At 55.6% G+C, this 20953-nt stretch overlaps 1 protein-coding gene across 9 annotated transcripts in view; it reads left to right on the forward strand.

Annotated features, from left to right (window-relative positions):
- The first annotated feature begins 1250 nt into the window (after window positions 1-1250).
- TRAF1 (TNF receptor associated factor 1) overlaps window positions 1251-20953 on the forward strand; it is a 28878-nt gene continuing 9175 nt past the window's right edge. The window contains exons 1-7 of one of the 9 annotated variants that reach the window (XM_060408837.1): window positions 1251-3028; window positions 3928-4686; window positions 6860-6944; window positions 15525-15590; window positions 16091-16501; window positions 18147-18324; window positions 20034-20419. In XM_060408837.1, the coding sequence (XP_060264820.1) occupies window positions 4547-4686; window positions 6860-6944; window positions 15525-15590; window positions 16091-16501; window positions 18147-18324; window positions 20034-20419 (1266 nt within the window). In that variant the 5' untranslated portion in view covers window positions 1251-3028; window positions 3928-4546. Of the gene's footprint in view, window positions 4687-5678; window positions 5825-6859; window positions 6945-15524; window positions 15591-16090; window positions 16502-18146; window positions 18325-20033; window positions 20420-20953 lie in introns of all 9 variants that reach the window. The other 8 variants (XM_060408840.1, XM_060408836.1, XM_060408838.1 and 5 more) reach the window with 8 other exon arrangements.

The raw sequence follows: 20953 nt of genomic DNA on the forward strand, positions 1-20953 counted from the left end.
CACCAAATGAGCTCATTAATCTGAAAACAGGATGTGGCACACGAAGAGAGTAAGGTCAGGTCGACTGCTCACTTAGGCGGGCTTGGGGCAGAGAGGAAGGGGTGGGTGGGACAGACACGGGACCAGAGAACGGCTTTTAGAGGCCCCAAAGCCTTCAAGGATTGCACTGAGAACCAAGGAGTTTTTAAATCAGAGGACTCCAAGCTCTGAGTGCGTTTCTCTTAGAACTGAGAGTGACCACAGAGCCACCTGTCAGTGCCCCACAGATTGCAAGCCGGAGGCCCCTTAGACCCTCAGCTCGTCCGCAGGCAGGTGCCTCCCCTCCAGGACGGACTGGGGGCCCTCCTTTCTCCAGGAGGACCGTCCTGCAGCTCCAGCAGAAGTTGGGGTTCCACCCCAGGTGAGCTAGAGGCTCAAACACATCCCAGGCTCAAACCAAACCAAACCAAACCAAAGAAGGAACACACAGTTCCCAACTCCGGTTGGGTGTCAGGACAGAAAAATGAGATCCTAACACGTAGAGAACGTAATGGATGGGTCTGAGCAACGAAAACAAAACCAGCAAAGTAGGCAGGCTCCCTCGGTCCTCAGCTAAAAGTCCTGCAGATATTGATGGGGGAGCCTTTATCAAATTCGCAAAAATAAAGGTTGTATATTTAAACAAAAATTCTATCCCAACACTAAGTACCATAATTATTTTAATTGATATACACAAAATTCATAGGGAATAAGTGATTGTTCACGCGCACCCGCGCGCGTGTGTATATTTAGAAAAAATTAGTCTCGGTTCCTGAAAACACCGAGTTTTGTGGAAGCGCCCTAGCGCTCGGAACTAACCGCTTTGTACATCTTTGCTGATTGCGTCCAACTCAGTAAGCGCTGAGCTAGGATCTCTGCAGGAACCCAAGAGGGCTAAGACGCGGGTGTTTCTGCTGCTCGACCCACCCCGCAAGGGGCTGCAGGCAGGCAGGGGCCGGGATAGTTCGAGTCCCAAGTCTGCATTCGTTTATTGCGCGAGTCCCACACTTGTGCCATGAACTCGCGCGGGGAGAAGGAGAACGGAAGCAGGTGGGTTTTCGGTGCAAAAACAGACTGCCACACCGTGGTTCCCGCCCCAAGCCTCAGTTTCCCCGGCGGAGAGCGCTCGCCCCGCCCCCGGGGCCGCCTCGGGAGGCGGCTCGGGATGCAGGAACCGGCCCCGGGCCCGCCCTCCCCGGCTTCCGCCGCCGGGGCCAAGTGCTCCCGCCACCGGAAGCTCCGGCCGGGCCGCCGCGAGGAGGCGGCGGCAGCGAGGTGGGTGCGGCGCACCCCGCCCCCGCCTGCCCCGGGACCCCGGGGGCCCCGCTCCCCGCCGGGCTCCCCGGGCGCGGGGCTCCCCGGGCGCGAGCCTCCCCGCGCGCCTTCGGGACCTGGAGTCCGGGCTGCCGAGCCCTGCCCCGGACTCGCTGCCCGCGGCCCTCCCTGCGGGCCCGGCGGCCGCCCTGCGGTCGCTCATCCTTGAGTAGCGCGGGCCGGCTCTGCTCGCGGCGCTGCGCACGCACCTGGAGATGCGGCGCGGGGAGGCGCACGGACCGGGCTGGGGAGCTCGAACAGGCCCTCTGGCCTCGCGGAGCCAGGCGGCGGGGGCCTGGGCTCCGGTGGCGGGGTGCAGTGGGATCGCAGAGCCAGGAGTCCACCCACCCCTGGGGCAGCCCACGGGGACTCCCGGGGGGGAGTGGTCTGGTCCAAATGCGCCCCGAGAGACGAAGGGAAAGCTGGGGAGACGCGAGTGCGCGGCGCCGAGAATCCTCGGAAGAGAAAGGAGTCAAGCAGAAGTGCGAGGGTGGGGCTGGGGAGCACGGAAGGGGGGCGGGAAGCCCCAGCAAGGAAGGGAATTAGGCGCCCGGAGGCGTGGCATGGGCTGGCCACAGGGCCAGGTGGATAGAAACTGCGGCAAGCCGCGGGCCTGGGGCCGCCTCGACTGGAGTGAGGAAGCGGAGCGCCCGTGTAGACAGTGTTTTCTAAAAGTTCTGTTCAATTGAGGAGCGCGTGTAGATGCTGGAGAGGAATGGGGAATGCGTTTTCAAGCACCGCATGTGGTTAGAATGCAGGGATCCGGAGTCCCCATTCACTATCTATGAGCCCTGAGGCAAGTCACTGAACTCCTTGGAGCCTCCGTAAAATGGGGATGAAGGTGACAATACGTGCCTCCTGGGGTTCCGGTGAAGATGAGATGAGATGTGCTTGTAAAAGCGCTTAACACGGCACCTGCTACGTTTCGCATTTAATCATTAGAGCAGCGTGGGTGCATGCTGAGGCCGGTAGCAAGGAGCTGGGAGGAGTGAAGGCAGAGGGGAAAGGGGCCCAAGAACTTGGACAGAGAGATAAATCCAGGATGCCGAACCAAGGGAAGGAGGGAACAGTTGGGGATGCAGAGAAGTTGGCAGGTTTGGGGTGTATGGTTAAGTGAGTGGCTTTTGGACAGTCTTTCCATGAGGCAACCTTCAAAGTCATTTGCTGAAAGGGCCAGGCCAGGGCTGGCCCAGGTGAAGCTGGAGAACCTGATTTCCACTGTAGCAGTAGCGTAGGATGCCTTGCCCTTTTGCCAGCAACCCCTGGCAGACTCAGCATCGTTCCAGGGAAGGTGGGCAGTTGAATTTGCTAGACTCAAGAGGATAAACTCTGACCTACCTTGCCCATTTGTGAGGCTCCACTAAATTTGATGAATGTGAAAACACTATGAGCATAATTTACCATTTTAATCTTTTTTTCCTGATCTTGAGCTGGAAGGGCTGTGCCATCAATGTCAAAGCCTTCTGAGGACTTCACTTGGGCTGTGCACCATGCCGCACTTTCACCCACAATCTCATCTGATTCTTGTGACAGTCAGGTGGGGCAGGTATTAATATTATCCCCATTTTGCAGATGCAAAAACTGAGGTGCAGAGAAGTTACTGACCTTGCCCCAGGACCCAGAGCTAGGGAGTGATGGACTCAGGACCCCAACTGAGATCTGTCAGACCTCAGAGCCCATGATTTGAAACTGCTGTGTAAGTTCGCATAACCCCTAACAGCAGCCCAGCAGGACAGACAGATGCGGAGGGGTTGATTGTCTTCTCCATTTGTGCTGTGCTCAGTCATGTCCAACTCTGCGATCCCATGGACTGCAGGCCACCAGGCTCCTCTGTCCATGGGGATTCTCCCAGGCAAGAATTCTGGAGCAGGTTGCCATGCCCTCCTCCAGGGGATCCTCCCAACCCAGGGATCCAACCCAGGTTTCCCATATTGCAGGTGGATTCTTGACCGCCTGAGCCTCCAGGGAAGCCCGTCTTTTCCATTTGATAGAGAGAAAACAGAGGCTAGCAGCTTGCACCTCCGTCCTGGGCTCCACAGGCTCCAAGCTGCCTTGCTCTCGCTTCTCTGGAGCGAGAGGAGGGGCACAGAGCTTGGAGTCGCACAGGCCGGGCACTAGGCGCGCTCTGCCGCCGGGCGCTGTGTGACTCCAGACCAGGCTTCTGGATTCTCTGTGCCTCTACACGCCTGCGGAATTCCCAGCAGCTTGCTAAAGAAATAGGAAGGAAAATGTTGCCCGGGGCACAGGAGGTGTGCCAGGAGCCATGCTCCCCACACGGCTGTGGGCCTGCCTCCCGCTGGGCTGCTGAGACCAGTCTCCATGACCTTCTGTTTGTTTAGACCTTTGTTCGCCTCGGTGCCAGGAAGTGGTGGTCCCTGACCCGAGTCTGTGGCCACCTATGATTTCCTGACTGGGGCCGTGGGGGCAGGTCCCTGAGCAGTCCACGGTGTCGTCACCGTGCTGATGAAGAATGCCCCGGGCAGGGCTGGGCCATCAGGGGCCTTCCTGCTGCCCCTGGTTACCTTGGCCATGGGGTCCTGGAATCTTAGCGCCCACAGAAGGCTTGGAGACGCCCTGTTGCAATTCCTGTTTTAGTTTTTTACAGACGGGGTATCTGAGACCCACTGTGAGGAAGTGACTTTCACCTCTGGATGGGGCAGAGCTCCTACGCAGGGAACTTTCATTTTTGGACTTGCCTCCAGAACCCTGGGGATTTCCACTGGAGTGGTGATCACCCCCACCGAGAAGCCCAGACTGCTCGGAGGGCCCAGGGGACACAGTTAAGTCAGGGACTGGAGCTCTCTCTGCCCCCGTCCCTGGGGAGGAGGTGGAGGAAGCCAGTGGCAGCCTGAGGTCCCCCGACGGGAAACTCTGAACTGCCGTCCCTGAAAGTCCGAGATGCGGTTCTTCTCTCTGTCTGACTTGCTCTTCACCTCCCTCTCACTCGAAAGAATGACTGGACACTCCTGGAGCCTGCAGTCACCATCCAGGGGGTTTTTGCACCACCAAGGGTAATTCCTGTCTCTTCCCTGCTGTGACTCAGCTGTGACGTCGAACCATACAAGCCAGCCTGAAGATAAAGGCATCAGCCGCCCGAGTATCAGTGGGTGGCCCAGCAGAGTGCACTTCTCCAACACAGACTTCGAGGGGCTGGGCCTCTGCCCTGAGGAGCTTGGACCAGGCCCCGCACCCGCAGCCCGCCTGGGACCCCAGGATGGCCTCTGGCTCGGGCAGCAGCCCCCGCCCGGCCCCTGATGAGAACGAGTTCCCTTTTGGGTGCCCCCCCACCGCCTGCCAGGACCCCCCAGAGCCCAGGCCTCTCTGCTGCGCCGTCTGTCTCTCTGAGAACGCGAGGTGAGGGGTCGGAGGAAAAGGGGTGGTTGGGGAGGAGGCGGCGGGGAGGGACTCCTGATGGGAGGCGAGGACGAGAGGACCCCTGGCTCTCAAGGAGGTGGTTGCATCTCTCTGGCCTCGGCTTCCCCCCATACCGCCCTGTCTGACTTCTGGCAGAAGGAGAAGGGGCCACAGAAAGCCCTCAGCTCCCTCTGCAGAAGGCCGTCAGAGGTGGCAGAGCCTCTGAGCCCAGCTGGGCTACTCACCCACTATGTGGCCTGTGCGCGTGGCTTAACGTCCCCAACCTCAGCCCCCTTGTCAATAAAATGCCTGTAAAGTGATTTTCTACCTCCCAGGATTGTTACAAGGCCCAATCAATAACATTTCAAAAGACTCTTATAATAGGGAATTTATCTATAAACTGGGTAAATGACAAACTGCTGTACAGATGTATCTCCTTCCACATTATCACCCATCAGCTCAGACTGTTTGCTGAGAACTCTTCTAAAGGGGACAGAAGTATCTAGTAACTGCTGTATGTTCATGGATTATAGATTTACATATGTGTATATTGTCCTAGTTCAGTTGCTAAGTCGTGTCCAACTCTTTGCGACCCCATGGACTGCACCACGCCAGGCTTCCCTGTCCTTCACCATCTCCTATATATTTGGATATAAATATCTTTATATTTTATATTGTATACAAATACTGTTATATTTCCCTGGTGGCTCAAATGGTAAAGAATCTGCCTGCAGTGCAGGAGACCTGGGTTCAATCCCTGGGTCAGGAAGATCCCTTGGAGAAGGGAATGGTGACTCACTCCAATACTCTTGCCCGGAGAATCCCATGGACAGAGGAGCCTGGCGGGCTACAGTCATGGGGTTGCACAGAGTCAGATGCAATTGAGCAACGAACGCTTCTTTATATATAATGCATGCATCTGGCATATGTATAAAAATAGACATATGATATACACCATATATATTAAAATGTGTATATTATAAATAATTCAGAGAGGTGTGACATCAATATGACCATCAGTATCCCACCTTATTATGCAACTGTTATGTGCCGGACGTGTGCCAAACACTCCTCAGAAGAGCCTTGGAAAGGTGGACGCTTATCATAAGAGGACAGTGAGGCCTAATGGAGAGATGAGGTCAGTTTCCTGGCAGAGGTGTTCTCAGACTGCCATGCACCCCCAGCGTGACCTTTGCTGGGGACTTTACAGGTTAGGGAGGTGGGAAACTCCTGATGCAAACTTGAGAAGTTCCAATGCTTTGACGAAGGAGAAGGCTAAGAGAAAGAGGAGAGAGGTGGTGATACTGGCAAGGCAGACGGGGCGGGGGAGCAGGGCTTGACTGGTCTCACCATCCTGGGCTTGTCTCAGGCTTTTGCGGTGGGTCTCTTGATTTCCTTCCCTCTTCTTCCAAAACGTGGTAGGGGCGGGGAAGTGTTCCAGGTCTGCCCTGCATCGCTCTACCTCGGCCCACCCCTACGTCCTCTGAGGCCTCGTTCTCCTCCCTGTGAAATGGGCCTGACTAGGGGCACTTGCTGGGCATCAGGTCACTTTGCAAAAGCATGTAGGCCCATGTGTCATCGCCTTCAGAATCTGACACCCACTCCTGGTTAGGAATCTCAGGCTGGGCGTTCTTGGAGGCCCGTTCTTATTCTGAGAGGCTGGAGTCATCTGTAAGCACTAAAAATAAGAGACCAGAATAACGTAGAGGAACCTTCGAAGAGCTAGTACAGTACACCCACCATTCCTTAACTGCAGCCCTGGGCTCGGAGGTATGTGGAACGAAGAAGTTTTCAGATTTCTGAAAAGCCAGTCAGTACACTACTCTGGCATTCTTCCAGCAGGGACTGGGGACATAACTTATGTTCAAGCATCAAGCAGTGATATTTCTGCAAATGTAAATATTCACCCTAAGTGGGATAAGAAGGGCTTTAATAGCCTAGTCAGTTCAAATCAGGTTTGGCTGCCAGAGAAACTCACTGCAAGCTGTGGGAAAACATTGGGTGACCAGTGTTTTTGAGGTTTGGGAATGGTGGGCCTGGGATGGAGGTATATGCTCCTGGGTATCAGCTGCCGTGCTGGGCAAGGCCCAGGCCTCTGGGGCTCTGGGGGTGGAGGTTGGTGTCGTGGAGTCTTGAAGGCTTTGCTCAGGGGCATTTGTTCTCGTGTTCCCAGGAATGATGAGGATCGGATCTGTCCCAAATGCAAAGGGGATGACACCCCGTCTGAAAGTCCAGGAAGCCTTCTGTCTCAGGAGAAGGTAAGCCGGTACTGCCAGGACAGATGGTCCATGGTCTCCGCTGGCAGGCTCCTCCCTGCTTGTCCTGAGTCCAGACTGAATTCTGTCTGTTGGTGGCGAGGAGACTGATGTCCACAGTGGAGAAGCCGCTTGTCCTGCACCGCCTGGCTGACCAGTTCAGGGAGAGCGGCAGTCTGTTCGGGGACCCACACACCACGGCCTTCGGGCCCATGCCAGCCTGGCACCTGTTTGTACACAGCTCACGAGCTGAGAATGGTTTTTACACTTAAAGTGTTTTCAGAGGTCAGCAGGGGAGTGAGATTTTGTGACACGTGAAAATGGTGCGGCCTTCCAGCTTCCCGATCCCTAAATAGAGCGGGGTGGGCTCCCGGCCGCAGCTCCTTCGTGCGTGTCTTGTGTGCAGCCGCTTTGGCCCTGAGATGGCAGAGGTGAATAGCTATAACAGAGGCTTTCCAGCCCCCAGATAACCACTCTCTGGCTCTTTCTGGAAAGAGTCTGCCAGCTCAGTGCAGACAGCTCTTTCTGACCCTGTTTGCTCTCAGACAGGGCTAGGTCAGCCTCAGCTCACTTCCCCGGCTTCCCCGGCTGTGCTTCCAGGAGTAAGAGGGGCCAAAGAGACATCCTCAGGCACCGTTTTAGAACCCTGGCCCTTCTGAGCTGGAAAGACCCTTGCAGGGTCGTCTGTCCAGCCCAGAGGTGCCCACATGGCAACCACCCTGGTTCATTCCCAAACCAGTTCATGACAAAAATGGTAAAAAAAAAAAAAAGAAAGAAAGAAAGAAAGAAAAGAAAGAAAGAAAATTGCCATGACTTTTTCTTACAAAATTAAATTCTTTGCATTTGTCAAATCCCCCTTTACTCTGAGACGATGCCCTTCCTGTGCGTGTCTTTGTATAAAGGAAGTGATCGTGACAGATGATAGAATTGGGGGTAAAGCCTTTTTTGGGGTAAAATTAAAAAACAGCGATCTTTATGTTGATGTCCTAATTTAAAAAGCAAACAAAACTGGTAGTGGTCTGTGAATCCAGAGCTGTAAGAGCCCCGGCTCTAAATCTAACCGCCTCTTCTTACACGTGGGGCCCGACACCCACTGGGGATTCTCACTGCAAAGCTCCCTGGTGACCACCCGAGCTGTCCACACTGCGAGGCACCCGGCTCCATTGGACCAAAGCTCTCCCCTTGGCCAGACTGTGGCCCTGGGTGGGGGTAGGGGGGATCAGGAGCCTGGTGTCAAGGATGGCTATATATTCAGCGCACGGCTGAGATGGCTGCTGTTTGTCTCCCTGTGAAATGAAGACGCTGCCTTGGACAGGGCCTTGTCACTGCCGGCGATGTCCCATTGCCAGTCACTGGCTGGCGGGGCGCTCTCCCTCCGCTGTGGCAGGTCTCCATGCCTCCTTCCTCCTTCTCCACTCCAGCCCCCTCTCCTCCAGAGAGTTGGGAGAACGCCTGTCCCGCCAGAGCTGGTTTTGAGGGCTTTCCTCTCTTCTCTTCAGCAGCCCTGTCCCCCACAGACCCTCAAGGGAATCACAGTAAGGATCTAATGCATTTTCCCAGAACTTTCTACTCTACCACGTGGTGAGAGCTGGTAGGATTAACACCCCTGGAATAACTTCCCAAACCTCCCTCGTGGGGCATCTTTGTGCTCAGTGGGCCTCCGTGCTCCACCCTCCAAAGGGAGGGATAGGCTATCTGCTTTCTAAGGCAACTACCTGCCTGAGGCACCAGGAGGATTGTTTCTGGTTTGCTTTAGTCTTGCCTCTTAACAGAATGAATCCAGATTCATTGTATAAATCTTAGATAACATAAAGCAGAGATATTTTAATATCTCCCAATTCAGTAGTTCCAATTTTTTCATCTTTGTTAGTGTGAAATCAGATGAAAGCAGAAGGGGAGCCTGGACCTCTGGCCCTGCGGTCACCCCTCTTCTTTCTCCTGCCCCAGCCCCCAGAGACTCTGTGGATTCCTAGGGCCCTGCACGGTGCAGTTTGAAACTTGATGCCTTTGACCAAGTGGAGAGACTCTAATGATGGAATGACAGGCTCTCAGCTGACTGCAGCATGGGGGTGAGGGGGTGCACACCCCGTGGAAAGCTGGGGGGCGGCGTGAGCCAGTGGTCTGACACCTGCAGAAAGCCACAAGTGGAAAGACCAGGGACTCCGCCAGCTCCTGACCCGATGGGAACTTTGGGGGGACTTTTGACCAAAAGAAAGCAGCTGATGATACATCAACACTTTGCACACATGGTGGTTCCGAAGTCTGTGCGTCTGAGGAAACGTGGGGAGTGGAGGTGGGTGGGGTGGAGGGGCCGCCCCGGCGGCTGAGCTGAGCCCCGAGGCGCCCGCCCTTGCAGCCCTCTCCACGCCTTGCGCTCACCTGTCTGCCCTCCTCCTCTGGCTTCCTTAGGGTCACGTCCCTGGTCCCTCCAAGAAGCGCTCAGAGCCCTGCCCTGATTAGCTCATGTAAGAAGCAAACGGTAAAGGATGATGAGCCAGTTAGAGACTTGGTTCTGGCCTGGAATGACCTTCCTACAGGAGTGACAGTGAAGTCGGGACTGCCTGGCGGCTGGGAAATAGCAATCAGTCCTGCCTCCAGGAGACGCTGGGACGGGATTGTTGCTCTCGTCTCTTCCCTTTGAGGCCCCTCAAGAAGGTCAAAAGCAGGCTGGCCTCTGCTGCCAGTGGCTTACAAGAATGCCTCAAATTATTCTAGAATCTGAGAACGATTGGAGATGGAGCTGTCTAGTCCCCTTTCCGTTCTGTACTGGACTCCTGCCAGGTGGCTTGGTGTCCCTGCAGTGACGGGCAGCTCATCGCTGCACAAAAGCACCATGTCCACCGTGAGGAACTAACTGCCCTGCGTTCTCCTCTCCCTCTGTCCTGAGCTGACGTCCGGCTCCCTCAGGGCCTCAAAAGGCAGGGCAGTCAGCCTCCTGCACCCTGAGGCCATCCTGCGTCTGGGCAGGATGTCGCTCGGCCTCCGTGCTGATTCATGTCTGTTGAAATCCAGCCCCTGGAAGTGAGCCCCCTCACACTTCTGAGCTTGGCAGTTGCATCTGCGGCCTCATCTGCCCTGTGACATCCTGTGTCGTGGGCTGTGGCAATACCAGTGGGTGACACATGGAGGCTCGGGGAAGAGGCCTGCCTGCACCAGTCTTAGCGCAAAGGGAAGCTGGAGCCAGCCTCCCTCTTCCTGCCCCCGGGCCTCCTGGCACCTCTCTACTGCCTCCAGAGGGGGGATCACCCCAAGTGTTTTGTTTACACAGGTTTAAATACCCAGTCAATCTTAAGTGCTGGAATCCAGCAAGTGCTGGGAAAACAGGAATGGGCAAGACTCCTTTCAACTAGGAGAATCAGGCAGGACTTCCTGGAGGAGGTGGCAGTTGAGCCAAGCAGAGGTTGCCAGAAAGGAAACTGGCTCAGATGCAGAGGAGGGCAGGAACTGGCGGGTGGACTGGGTCCACCCTGTCCTTGTAGAGAGCCTCTCCATCAGCACTAGCTGAGACGCAAGCGGAAACACCCCACCCAGCCCCCAAAGACCTTGGCCAGCCTCTGTGCCCAGCACAGCAGTGTGGGCGGTGCCTGGCACATTGCAGGCCCTCTGTTCTGTGCGGTGGCTTCACGGAGGCTTCTCTCGTGCCCCCAGTACCCTCTTAACACCCACATTATCAGAGGCCCCCGGGTCCTCAAGTGAAGGCCCCCCGACAGCCCTCTGCTGACCCCATCACAGAGGGCCTGGGTCAGTAGGCAGCCGGGAACACCACACCCCCTCGACTTCTCGGACTTGGACAGAAGGACAAGTGTTCGCTCAGGGCTGGGATTGTGTTTTCTCTGTTTCCTCCTCAGAGGAAATTCCACCGCAAGTTTCATTTTCAGCGGTTTGCCAGCCATGAGGCCGCTCACACAGGGGCCGCTTGTGGCATAGGCTTGGCCCAGGACGGATGCCCTGTTCTTCCTCCGTGGCCCCAGCCCGCTTGCCTCTCTAGTGCCCTGGGTGCCCTGCCTTCAGATGGGCTACCCCTCTTTCCCCGGGGGAGAGGAAGGGCCCTGGACGTGGATCCTAGGCGCCTGGCCTCCACCACAGCTTTGCCCCAAACTTGCATCGTCTCCTACAAGTCAGCAGCCTTCCCTGAGCTTCAGCTTCGTCACCTCCGTGAGTGAGGCAGAACTTCAGAGCCCCGACCTCCTCCGGGTGGTCCTGGGAGACCCAGCAGGGCTGTGCCCACACGGGGGTGGACAAAGCCGCCGCCCCGGAAGGAAGGGCCCGTGCCTGCGGGACGCTGGGCCTCTCACTTGTACAAGCTCCACGCGACCCAGACTTAGCCTCTCGCCCAGGTCTCCCACGTGTGTTCAGGGGAAACCAACTCCGCCCTGCCTGCCTTGAAGGATGGCTGCAGGGATCCTATGAGGTGGCTTCAAAAATGCTTTGGTCCTCTAGAAATGCACGTGGATGTAGCGATGTTACTCGCCTCTGCCAGCCCCTGGGGAGATCCAGTGGGGAAGCGGGGTTTTACAGAATGAGTACGGGTTTGAGGCGTGAAGATTAAATAGGTGCATGTGTGTGGCGGCCGTGGAGGGGGAGGGGAGAGCTGTCCCAAGGGCAGTACTTCACCCACGGGAGTGATCGTGCTAATAGCAGGGCTGCTCCCGCTTATCGGGGCTAAACCAAGCATGTGTCAGGCCGCATGATGCTCCCCAGAGCTGTCCACGTGTTGATCCCCGGAACCTGTGAATGTGTCACCTCACGTGACCGTATTAGCCTGCTTGGGCTGCGCCACAAAGGGCCTCAGGCTGGGTGGTAGAGACCGATTTCCTCGCGGTTCCGGAGGCAAGAAGTTCAGGCAGAGTCGGTTTCTCCTGAGGCCTCTCCGCTTGGCTTGTGGGTGCCGTCTTCTCCCAGCATCCTTGCATCCTCTTCCTCTGAATGTCTGTGTCTTCGCTTCCTCTTCTTATAAGGACACCCGTCACACTGGAGCAGGGCCCATCCTAATGACCTCATTCTAACTCAATCACCTCATTAAAGACCATGTCTCCAGGAACTTCCAGGTGGTCCGGTGGTTAAGACTCCGAGTTTCCAATGCAGGGGGCACAGGTTCAATCCCTGGGTGGGGAAGATCCCCTGGAGGAGGGCATGGCAACCCACTCCAGTTTTCATGCCTGGAGCATCCTGTGGTCAGGGGTGCCTGGGGGGGCTGCAGTTCATAGGGTCACAGACAGGCACCACTGAAGTGACTCAGGACACACACACGCACAGACACTCCTCAGCCCATGACAATGGCAAAAAGGCCTTTGTACTTTGCAGACGTTACTAAGTTAAGGATCTTGTGGTGGGGAGATGACTCTGGGTTATTTGGTGAGCTCATTGTAATCACAAGGGTCCTCAAAAGAGGAAGACGAGAGGCGGAATCAGAGAGAAGCTGGAAGATGCTCTGCTGCTGCCTCTGACTCTGGAGGGAGGGACCACGAGCCAAGGAATGTAGGCAGCCTCTGGAAGCCGGAAGAGACCAGAAAACAGGTTCTCCCCTCTGGTCTCCAGAAGGGACACAGTCCTGCTAACACCTTGATGTTCAGTTCAGTTCAGTTCAGTCGCTCAGTCGTGTCCGACGCTTTTCTGATTTCCAGAACTGTAAGATAATACATGTGGGTTGTTTAAGCCATTTAAGTTTGTGGTATTTTATTATAACGGGATAGGTCACTCGTATCAGAATTTGCGTGTATTCTGGCATTTAATCCTCACCATAACTCTATGGGGTGGGGGGTTCTATTATCGTCTCCATTTTCCGGATTGGGAAACTGAGACGTGGGGGAGTTAATAAGTCCCCCAGGACCACACAGCTAAGTGTGGGAACTGAGAAATGGGCTTTGCACCCCAACGGGATGGCTCCAGAGCCAAGCCCTGTATGCACCCCAAGGAATGAGAGGCAGTGGCTGACGGTGGCACCCTGGCGGTCTGGCCGGCCCCCTGCAGCCTCTGCTCTGCCGGTGGGAGCAGCTGGCCCTGGCTCCTCCGCCGCGTGGTAACAAGGATGCCTGCTCCGCACACACAGCACCTGCTGCTCTGCCGGGGCTTTCGCTGCACAGACGCAACGCCACGAGGCTCAGCTGCCAAAGGGACCCGTGCCCCCCACCCGTGTGCGGCTCTGGAGCCCCACCGTTAGTTTCCTCCCTTGCATCTTACCTCCCTCTGCTTCTCACTTCGAGCTGCAGAGGATTCGAATCACGGGCTTGGAGGGCGTTTCACGGCCTGAGCGGTCACCCCTCATCCATCACCAGGCCCCCATCGGCCTCGGGTCCTTCACCCTCCCCGCACATTAGGAAGCTACCTGCTGGGAGAAGCTGCATTGCCGGGCAGTTTGCGAAGCCCGCCTGGTCTCCCTGCCAAGGCTGCCTCCCTCCCGGAAAACATCTGTTTTCTGCTTCTTGTTGGGAACATCCTGTACCTGAAGCCTGAGGCTTTGCTGGGCTGTGCTCTGTGTCCCAGTCCAACTGTCTCATTAAGTCCACAGCTCTCACTTTCTTACCCTTTACAGAATGACGAAGAGTGTGACTTTATATTTGCTCAGCCCAAAGACTTCTGTCCTCCCATCCAGATCTCCCCTCACCTCGCCCCATGAGGTTATTCTTAAAAACAGCAACAAAGCTCTTGGAAAGTCAATATATTATTTATGTGTAATAAAATCCACTCATTTTAAGTGCACAGATTGATGGATGCTGGTAAATGCCTGCAATCGTGTGACCTGCAGTTAAGAACGGGAATGTTTCTGCACCAGATAAAATTTTCTTGTGCCCCTGGCTAGTCAGTCTCCCCCAGCTGCAGCCCCAGGCAGCCACCGACCTACTCTCTGTTTATGGTTTGGCCTTTTCTAGAATCTCATGAGCATGAAATCCTAGGGACTTCCCTGGCGGTTCAGCGGTTCAGACTCTGCACTTCCAAAGCAGAGGGCACAGGTTTGATCCCTAGTCGGGCACCTAAGATCCCACATGCTGCATGGTGAAGCCAAAAAAAATTTTTTTAATATCAGAAGAAAAAATTAACTTGGAATAGAATTCTAGTAGGCGGGCTTTGGTGTTTGACTCTTCATTTAGCAGAGTGTTTTGAGGTCTCTCTGTTACTGCACCTGTTAGTAATTCAGTCCATCCAGTTGCTGAGTGCTGAGTGAGTGTCCTTGGGTACGAACACACCACATTTTGTTCACCCATCTACCAGCAGATGAAAACTCAGGCAGCCGCCAGTGTGGGCCTGTTATGAGTAAAGCCGCCCGAACATTTCCATAACACACGTGGAAACATGTTCAGTGTCCCTGGGGTAAATCCCTGGGAGTGGAACGTGGGGGTCACCTGCCAGCTTGGTAAGCATGGTCTGTAAGTTCCTTTATGATTTAACTTTAGGAGGTGCTGGCATAGCTTGTCCCAAAGCAGCTGCACCGTTTCGTATTCCCACTAGCAACCTCTGCAAGTGTTTTCCAGTTCCTCCACATTCTCCCCAAAGCTTGGTAGCGCCATTCTTTTTGAATTTCAGCCATTTAGTGAGCAGACAATGGCATTTTATGATCATTTGCATTTCTCTGATGACTGGTGATGATGAACCTACTTTCATGGGTTTGTCATTTATGTGTCTCCTTTTATGAAGTATCTGTTCAGTGTTTTACCCATTTTGTGTCTTATTATTGAATTGTAACGGATAAGGCAATGGCACCCCACTCCAGTGCTCTTGCCTAGCAAATCCCATGGATGGAGGAGCCTGGTGGGCTGCCGTCTATGGGGTCGCACAGAGTCAGACACGACTGAAGTGACTAAGCAGCAGTAGCAGCAAGAGTTCTTTATACATTCTGTGTTTAAGGCCTTTACAAGTGTATGTTTTGGAAAAAAATAAAAAGTCCTCCTAGTCTCTCTCGGGTTTACTTTTGGTAAGAGACAGAGATGGCATCACCAACTCAATGGACATGAGTTTGAGCAAATTCTGGGAGACAGTGAAGGACAGGGAGGCCCGGAGCACTGCAGTGCATGGGGTCAAAGAGAGACCGGCATGACTTAGCGGCTGTACGACGAGAGATACGGGCTGGGAAGAGTCCTGGAGCTGTGCAGCTTCCCAGCTGTTCCTTCTTGAGCGAATTCCTTCCCCTCTGTGAGCCTCAGTTTCTTTATCAATCAAATGGGAACAGAAAACCTACCCTGCCATCCCCAAGGGTTGTTTGGGGCCCTCAGAAGAACTATGGCCACGAAGCCCATTTTCCAAGCTCCTCAGACCTGCGCATAGGTTAACAGCATTGCTTGCTTGGGCCCCTCGGGGAGCTCCCAGACCAGTGAGGGCAACCAGAGTGAGTTGGGTGGAACCTGTCCCAGCAGGAGGGGCGGCAGTGCTTCCCAGGATCCCAGCAGGAGCTCTGTTCTCGTTTTGAAGGAGGGTCACAGAAGGGGTGAAGCTTGAAGGGTGGAAAAAAACCAGCCAGGCAGGACGAACAGTGTGTGCAAAGTTTCATGGCCCAGCCCAGCCCCTGCCTGGTGGATGTTGGTGCTTCACAGACAGCCCCAGTGCCACCGGGACCCGCGCAACATCCAGTGATGTGGTTCTTATTTCCAGGATCACCCCGAGGTGGCTGAGGCTGGAGTTGGGTGCCCCTTTGCAGGTGTTGGCTGCTCCTTCAAGGTAAGTATCTAGGTGTGAGAAAGGAGGTCTGTACGCTGCAGTCTCAGACCGCGCTCAGCCCCTTGGGTTTTCCCCCAACGTCCAGCTGCTGCTCTGGATATACCTTACGTGGTTCACATGCCACAGAATCACTAGCAAATCATCTTTGTATTCAGGGGAGTTCTTCTTAAAGTCTCACCTGAGCATTGTAGTAGCATCACAAAAATGACCCTCCCCTCCCCACTACCCCCAACCCCTGTGCCTCTCTCCATGGTCCTGAATCATCACTGTGCTCGAGGGCAGGACAGAACTGCTGCTCTGGAAGGTGGCGAGCACACGGCTCAGCATGGGCGTGTCTAATGCCAGGGCCCTTCTCCACATCCCTCTTGCTATGTACTTCCTGTTGCTGAGTGAATGGATATGACGTCCCTTGGTAACCTGTGATGGCAGGACTCTCCTTGGCTCCCTGGTGCTCCCTCCTCCTCCTCTGTTTTCACTGCTCAGCCCCACTCTCTCGGCAGGGAAGCCCACAGTTCATGGAGGAGCATGAGGTCACCTCCCAGGCCGCCCACCTGAACCTGCTGTTGGGGTTCATGAAGCAGTGGAAGGCCCAGCTGGGCTCTGGCCTGGGGTACGGGCCCATGGCCCTGGAACGGAACCTGTCAGACCTGCAGCTGCAGGGGGGCGTGGAGGCGGCCGGAGGCCTGGAGGTGGACTGTTACCGGGCCCCCTGCTCCGAGAGCCAGGATGAGCTGGCCCTGCATCACTTCATGAAGGAGAAGCTCCTGACCGAGCTGGAGGGGAAGCTGTGTGTGTTCGAGAACATTGTCGCCGTCCTCAACAAGGAGGTGGAGGCCTCCCACCTGGCCCTGGCCGCCTCCATTCACCAGAGCCAGCTGGACCGTGAACACATCCTGAGCCTGGAACAGCGGGTGAGCCTGGGAGGCAAGTTCACCTTCAAGGCAGCTCAGGGCAGCCCCACCCCACCCCTTGCCCCATCTGGTCTCCAGAGCAAATGGACCAGCCTTCCTCCTATGCCCCCTGCCTGCACAGACCAGCCATGCCCCCATCAAAAATCTCTCTCCTGTGTCCTGAGACCTTCTAGGAAGAGGACTGAGGCAGAGTGATAGTCAACCCCCCACCTGGCGCTTCCTTTCGTTTGCTTCAATTCTTCTGCAATAGACTATTCCCACCCCAAGCACCTCATTCCACTGCCTCATTCCACTTTTCATGCTTAGAAAGCTCTCCCTCATACTAAGCTAAAATTAGTCTCTCTGTCTTCGCTGCCCCTCGGGGCCCACAAAACATCTGACTTCTAGCCCCCATGGAAGTTCTTCGGAGATGAGAAGTCAGTAATAATATCCTGCCTGAGTGTTTCCTTCTTGAGACTGAACACCCCCTGTGCCTTCACACTTCACCAGAGCACGTTACTTTCTGTGTTCTGGCCCAGTCTCTCAAGAATTCCACTCTTCAGCAGGGTGGCACCACACCACCAGATAATTCACCTCTCTGACAGTTCTTGGTTGAGTCAGACTGTACCCTCCTTTGTTGCAGAGCTTATACTTCTCTTAATATGACCAGTCACAATGCTATGTTGCTTCTTATGGGACAACAATAGTACATCACCTTCTTATGTTGAGCTCGGCCTGGATTTTAGTTCCAGGCCCACCATTCACTTGCTATGTAGATCTGAGCAAGTCACGGGACTGTGACTTTTTCATCTGTAAATTAGGGATTTGGTTTTCTTTAAGGATGCTCACTTCCATTGCTGGCTTCCCTACCTGAGTATCCCTGAGAATAAATTTGTATTTTTTTCAAATGTCAATGGAGGAACCTACTAGAAGAGCCAGACGCTGGCTTTGAGTGACAGAGTAAAGGCTTTAGTTATGCGACGCTTGCCCTAGTTGGAAGGTGGTGCCTGCCTGCTCCCCCCCAGGGCAGTGGCCGCGTCTTCAGCTCCTTCACAAGTTCTGTGGCTCAACTCTCGCGTGCCCGGCAACATGCAGGTCATCTGGCGTCCCCTCAGTCCTGTCCAGCTCCTTGGAGCCCCATGGACTGTGGCCCGCCAGGCACCTCTGTCCTTGGAATTCTCCGGACAAGAATGCTGGAGTAGGTTGCCACTCCCTTCTCCAGGGGACCTTCCCAACCCAAGGGCCAAACCTGCGTCTCCTGTGCTGTAGGCACATGGCCACAGGTAAAGTGAGCATGGCCCCAGCCCTGACAGGGGAGACCATCCATCCTGTAGGAGAAGCAGAAAAGTATATCTCAGACGCTTGTCAGAACAGAGAAGAAAGAGGGAAGCCAGCTGAACTAGGGCAGTGGTCGAAGACTTTCCAGAGGAAGGGCTATGTAAGCCGGGTTCCTGACGGATGAATAGGAGTTGGCCAGTGGAGAAGGGAGGGAGAGGAATTCCAGGCAGGAGGGCCAGCATATGCAGAGAGGTGCCTGCGGCTGAGGGAGGCGAGGTCAGGAAGGCCATTTGGGGAACAGCTGTATCTATCTATACATCCCGCCATCCCTACCTCACCCTCAGTCTGGGTTTTGGTGCCTCTGGCTAAATGGGCTTCCCCGCCCCAGGTGCTGGAGTTGCAGCAGACCCTGGCCCAGAAGGACCAGGCCTTGGGCAAGCTGGAGCAGAGCCTGCACCTCATGGAGGAGGCCTCCTACGATGGCACCTTCCTGTGGAAGATCACCAACGTTACCCGGCGGTGCCATGAGTCAGCCTGCGGCAGGACTGTCAGCCTCTTCTCCCCAGGTAACTCCTCCTGGGATGGCAAGCAGGGGGCTGGGGGTACAGGCACCTGCAGGGGAGGCGTTCCCCACGGGGCCCAGGAGACAAGCAGGGGGTGGGGGGTGGTCCACTCTGACAACCGTGCTGCGTACAGTTAGGTCTGAGGCCGTTCAGATGCCCGGCCCTGCCAGGCCCGTGGAGGTGGTAGGCTCCTCCCCACCCCACCATGTGGAGCAGGGGCTGTTGGCACTAGGCTGGCCTTCTGCCTCCCTGAACATCAGTTACATTCTGCAACTAGGAATAAGTCATCTCAGTCGTTTGTGTGGACGCTGGTTTTGAAAGAGAGTGCGCTGTGAACCTGAGTCTGTGCAGACTCAAGGGAAGTGGAGGATGGCTTTCACAGGTGCCCCAGCCCTCTGAGACCCAGTGATCTGAAATCAGACAAGGGGAGATCTAGGTAAAACCACAGGCCTCTGTGTGCAATTGTGGGGAGCATGTGAGTGAGTGTTGTGTAAATCAGGGCAGTTCTTACTCACTTCTGGGATCCCGCGCCTGGCCCAATATCTTGTGTAAAGTAGGCAGTTACTCGGCCGACGTTTCTCTTCCTTGGCTGAGACCTGCTTATGTGACGCTGTGCCTGTCTGTGCTCAGACCTTGTGCTTTCCCCCTTGCCTCCCTGTGTGTGTCTAAGGAAGACGGGTGGGTTGTTAAGGAGGATTTCTGCTGAAGGCAGTTTTAACCCCCACTCAAGTCTGCTCCAGCCTCATGCCTTTCCTGTGTGTCAGCTCCTCTGACTCACCCAAGGCCAACAGTGGGAGGATTAAGAGGGGGCATGGGAGTCTGCCCCATCCCACAGGGCAGGTGGGCCCCCAAGCCAGGCACCTTGCCTCAGGAACCGGGGTAGCTCCTTCGTGGGGTGGCCTTGCCCTCTACACGCAAGCTTTTTGTCCTGGCTGCTTTCCAAAGAGGGAAAAAGCAAGCAGTGTCTCTGGCTTCCGTTCTACCAAAGCAGAGGGCAGAGATGAGTCAGACCGTCAGCCTGTCCCCGCTCCACGCCTTCCTGCCCTGCACGAGCTGTCCCCACTCTGCCCCTCCCAGATGGGCCCTCATGGGGACAGCCGCTGGAACCCACACCCAGATGGCTCCTTCAGCTGCCCAGGGCGAGAGCCCACAGGCCCTGTACCTAATCACCAGGGGGTGATTCATCCCAGGGGCCTGTGCCAAGGGTGGCCGGCAGATTGTGAGCCTCCCCACTCCCTCCCAGCCGCCAGGAGACCCCAGCCACTTAGTCTGGGGCCGCAGAAAGAGCTGCATGTTGGGACGTAGGAGGCTGGGCCCCTCACTCTGGCCCTGACCCCAGCTCGCTGTGACTTTGAGGGCCGGCCACTTCCCCTTGCTGGGCTCCGGCTCCTGACGTCAGTTAAATCGGGAGTGTGGTGGGGCCAGCAGCGCCTCTGTCCCCTGGCAGAAACGTAAATTCTCAGTCCTGCCCTGCACTGCTGAGTCAGAAGCTCCAGGCCTGGGGCCTGGCAGTCTGCGATTCTGGTGGCCCTTGACCTCCAGCAGTTCAGGTGGTCTCCAAGATTTAAGGCTCTGTGTTTTCGTTTATTGTTGAGTCGCTAAGTCACGTTCAGCTCTTTTGCGACCCCATGGACTGGTAGCCCGCTAGGCTCCTCGGTCTGTGGGATTTCCCAGGCAAGAATGCTGGAGAGGGTTGCCATTTCCTTCTCCAGGGGATCTTCCTGACCCAGGGTTTGAAGCCACGTCTCCGGCCTTGCAGGCAGATTCTTTACCGCCGAGCCACCGGGGAAGCCCCCTGATGCCCTATGGTGGAGAAGCAGCTCCAATCCCAGATGTCACAGTCTGGGGCCACGACCTGGGCCTGCCTAACTGGCAGCCCCAGTTTCCTCATCTGCAAAGCCTAGCACTTGATGGCTGCCCTGGCTATGACTCTGGCTTCCGCATTTCAGCTTTCTACACCGCCAAGTATGGATACAAGCTGTGCCTGCGGCTCTACCTGAATGGGGATGGGACAGGGAAGAGGACCCACCTGTCCCTCTTCATCGTGATCATGAGAGGGGAGTACGACGCCCTCCTGCCGTGGCCTTTCAGGAACAAGGTACGGGCCTGGGAAATGAGGGGCTTCCTTGGGTGGGGGAGACCTGGGGCCTGCTCCTGGTTTAGCCATGAGCTTGCCTGTATGACCTCAGAGAGCCCTTCACCCTCTGTGTTATCAGTTTCCCCGCTTATGAAACAAGAGCCTGACTTCCCCTCTAGTAGCCAAGGCTTGCATGAGTCCAGGAGCTGAAATGCCTGGACCAGCCACCCTGGAAGACATGTAGGGATGGAGTTCACACAGCGGGGTGAATAAAGAAAACTTTCTATAGGAGGTACTATAGGTCTAGCCTGCAGCAGCACTCTCAGAAAAAGGGAGAGAGGCAGATGCCACCATATACCTTTAAGAATGGCCCAAATCCGCAACGCTGACAGCACCAAGTGCTGGCAAGGATGGGGAGCAGCAGGGACCCTCATGCATTGCTGGCGGGAATATGAAATGGGACGGCCACTTTGGATGACGGTTTGGCAGTTTCTTGCAAAACTGAACATACTCTTCCCATGCGACCCAGAGATCACACTCCTTGGGATTTACTCA

This window comes from Ovis aries, chromosome 2 (genome assembly GCF_016772045.2).
Source record: "Ovis aries strain OAR_USU_Benz2616 breed Rambouillet chromosome 2, ARS-UI_Ramb_v3.0, whole genome shotgun sequence".
NCBI classification, from domain to species: domain Eukaryota; kingdom Metazoa; phylum Chordata; class Mammalia; order Artiodactyla; family Bovidae; genus Ovis; species Ovis aries.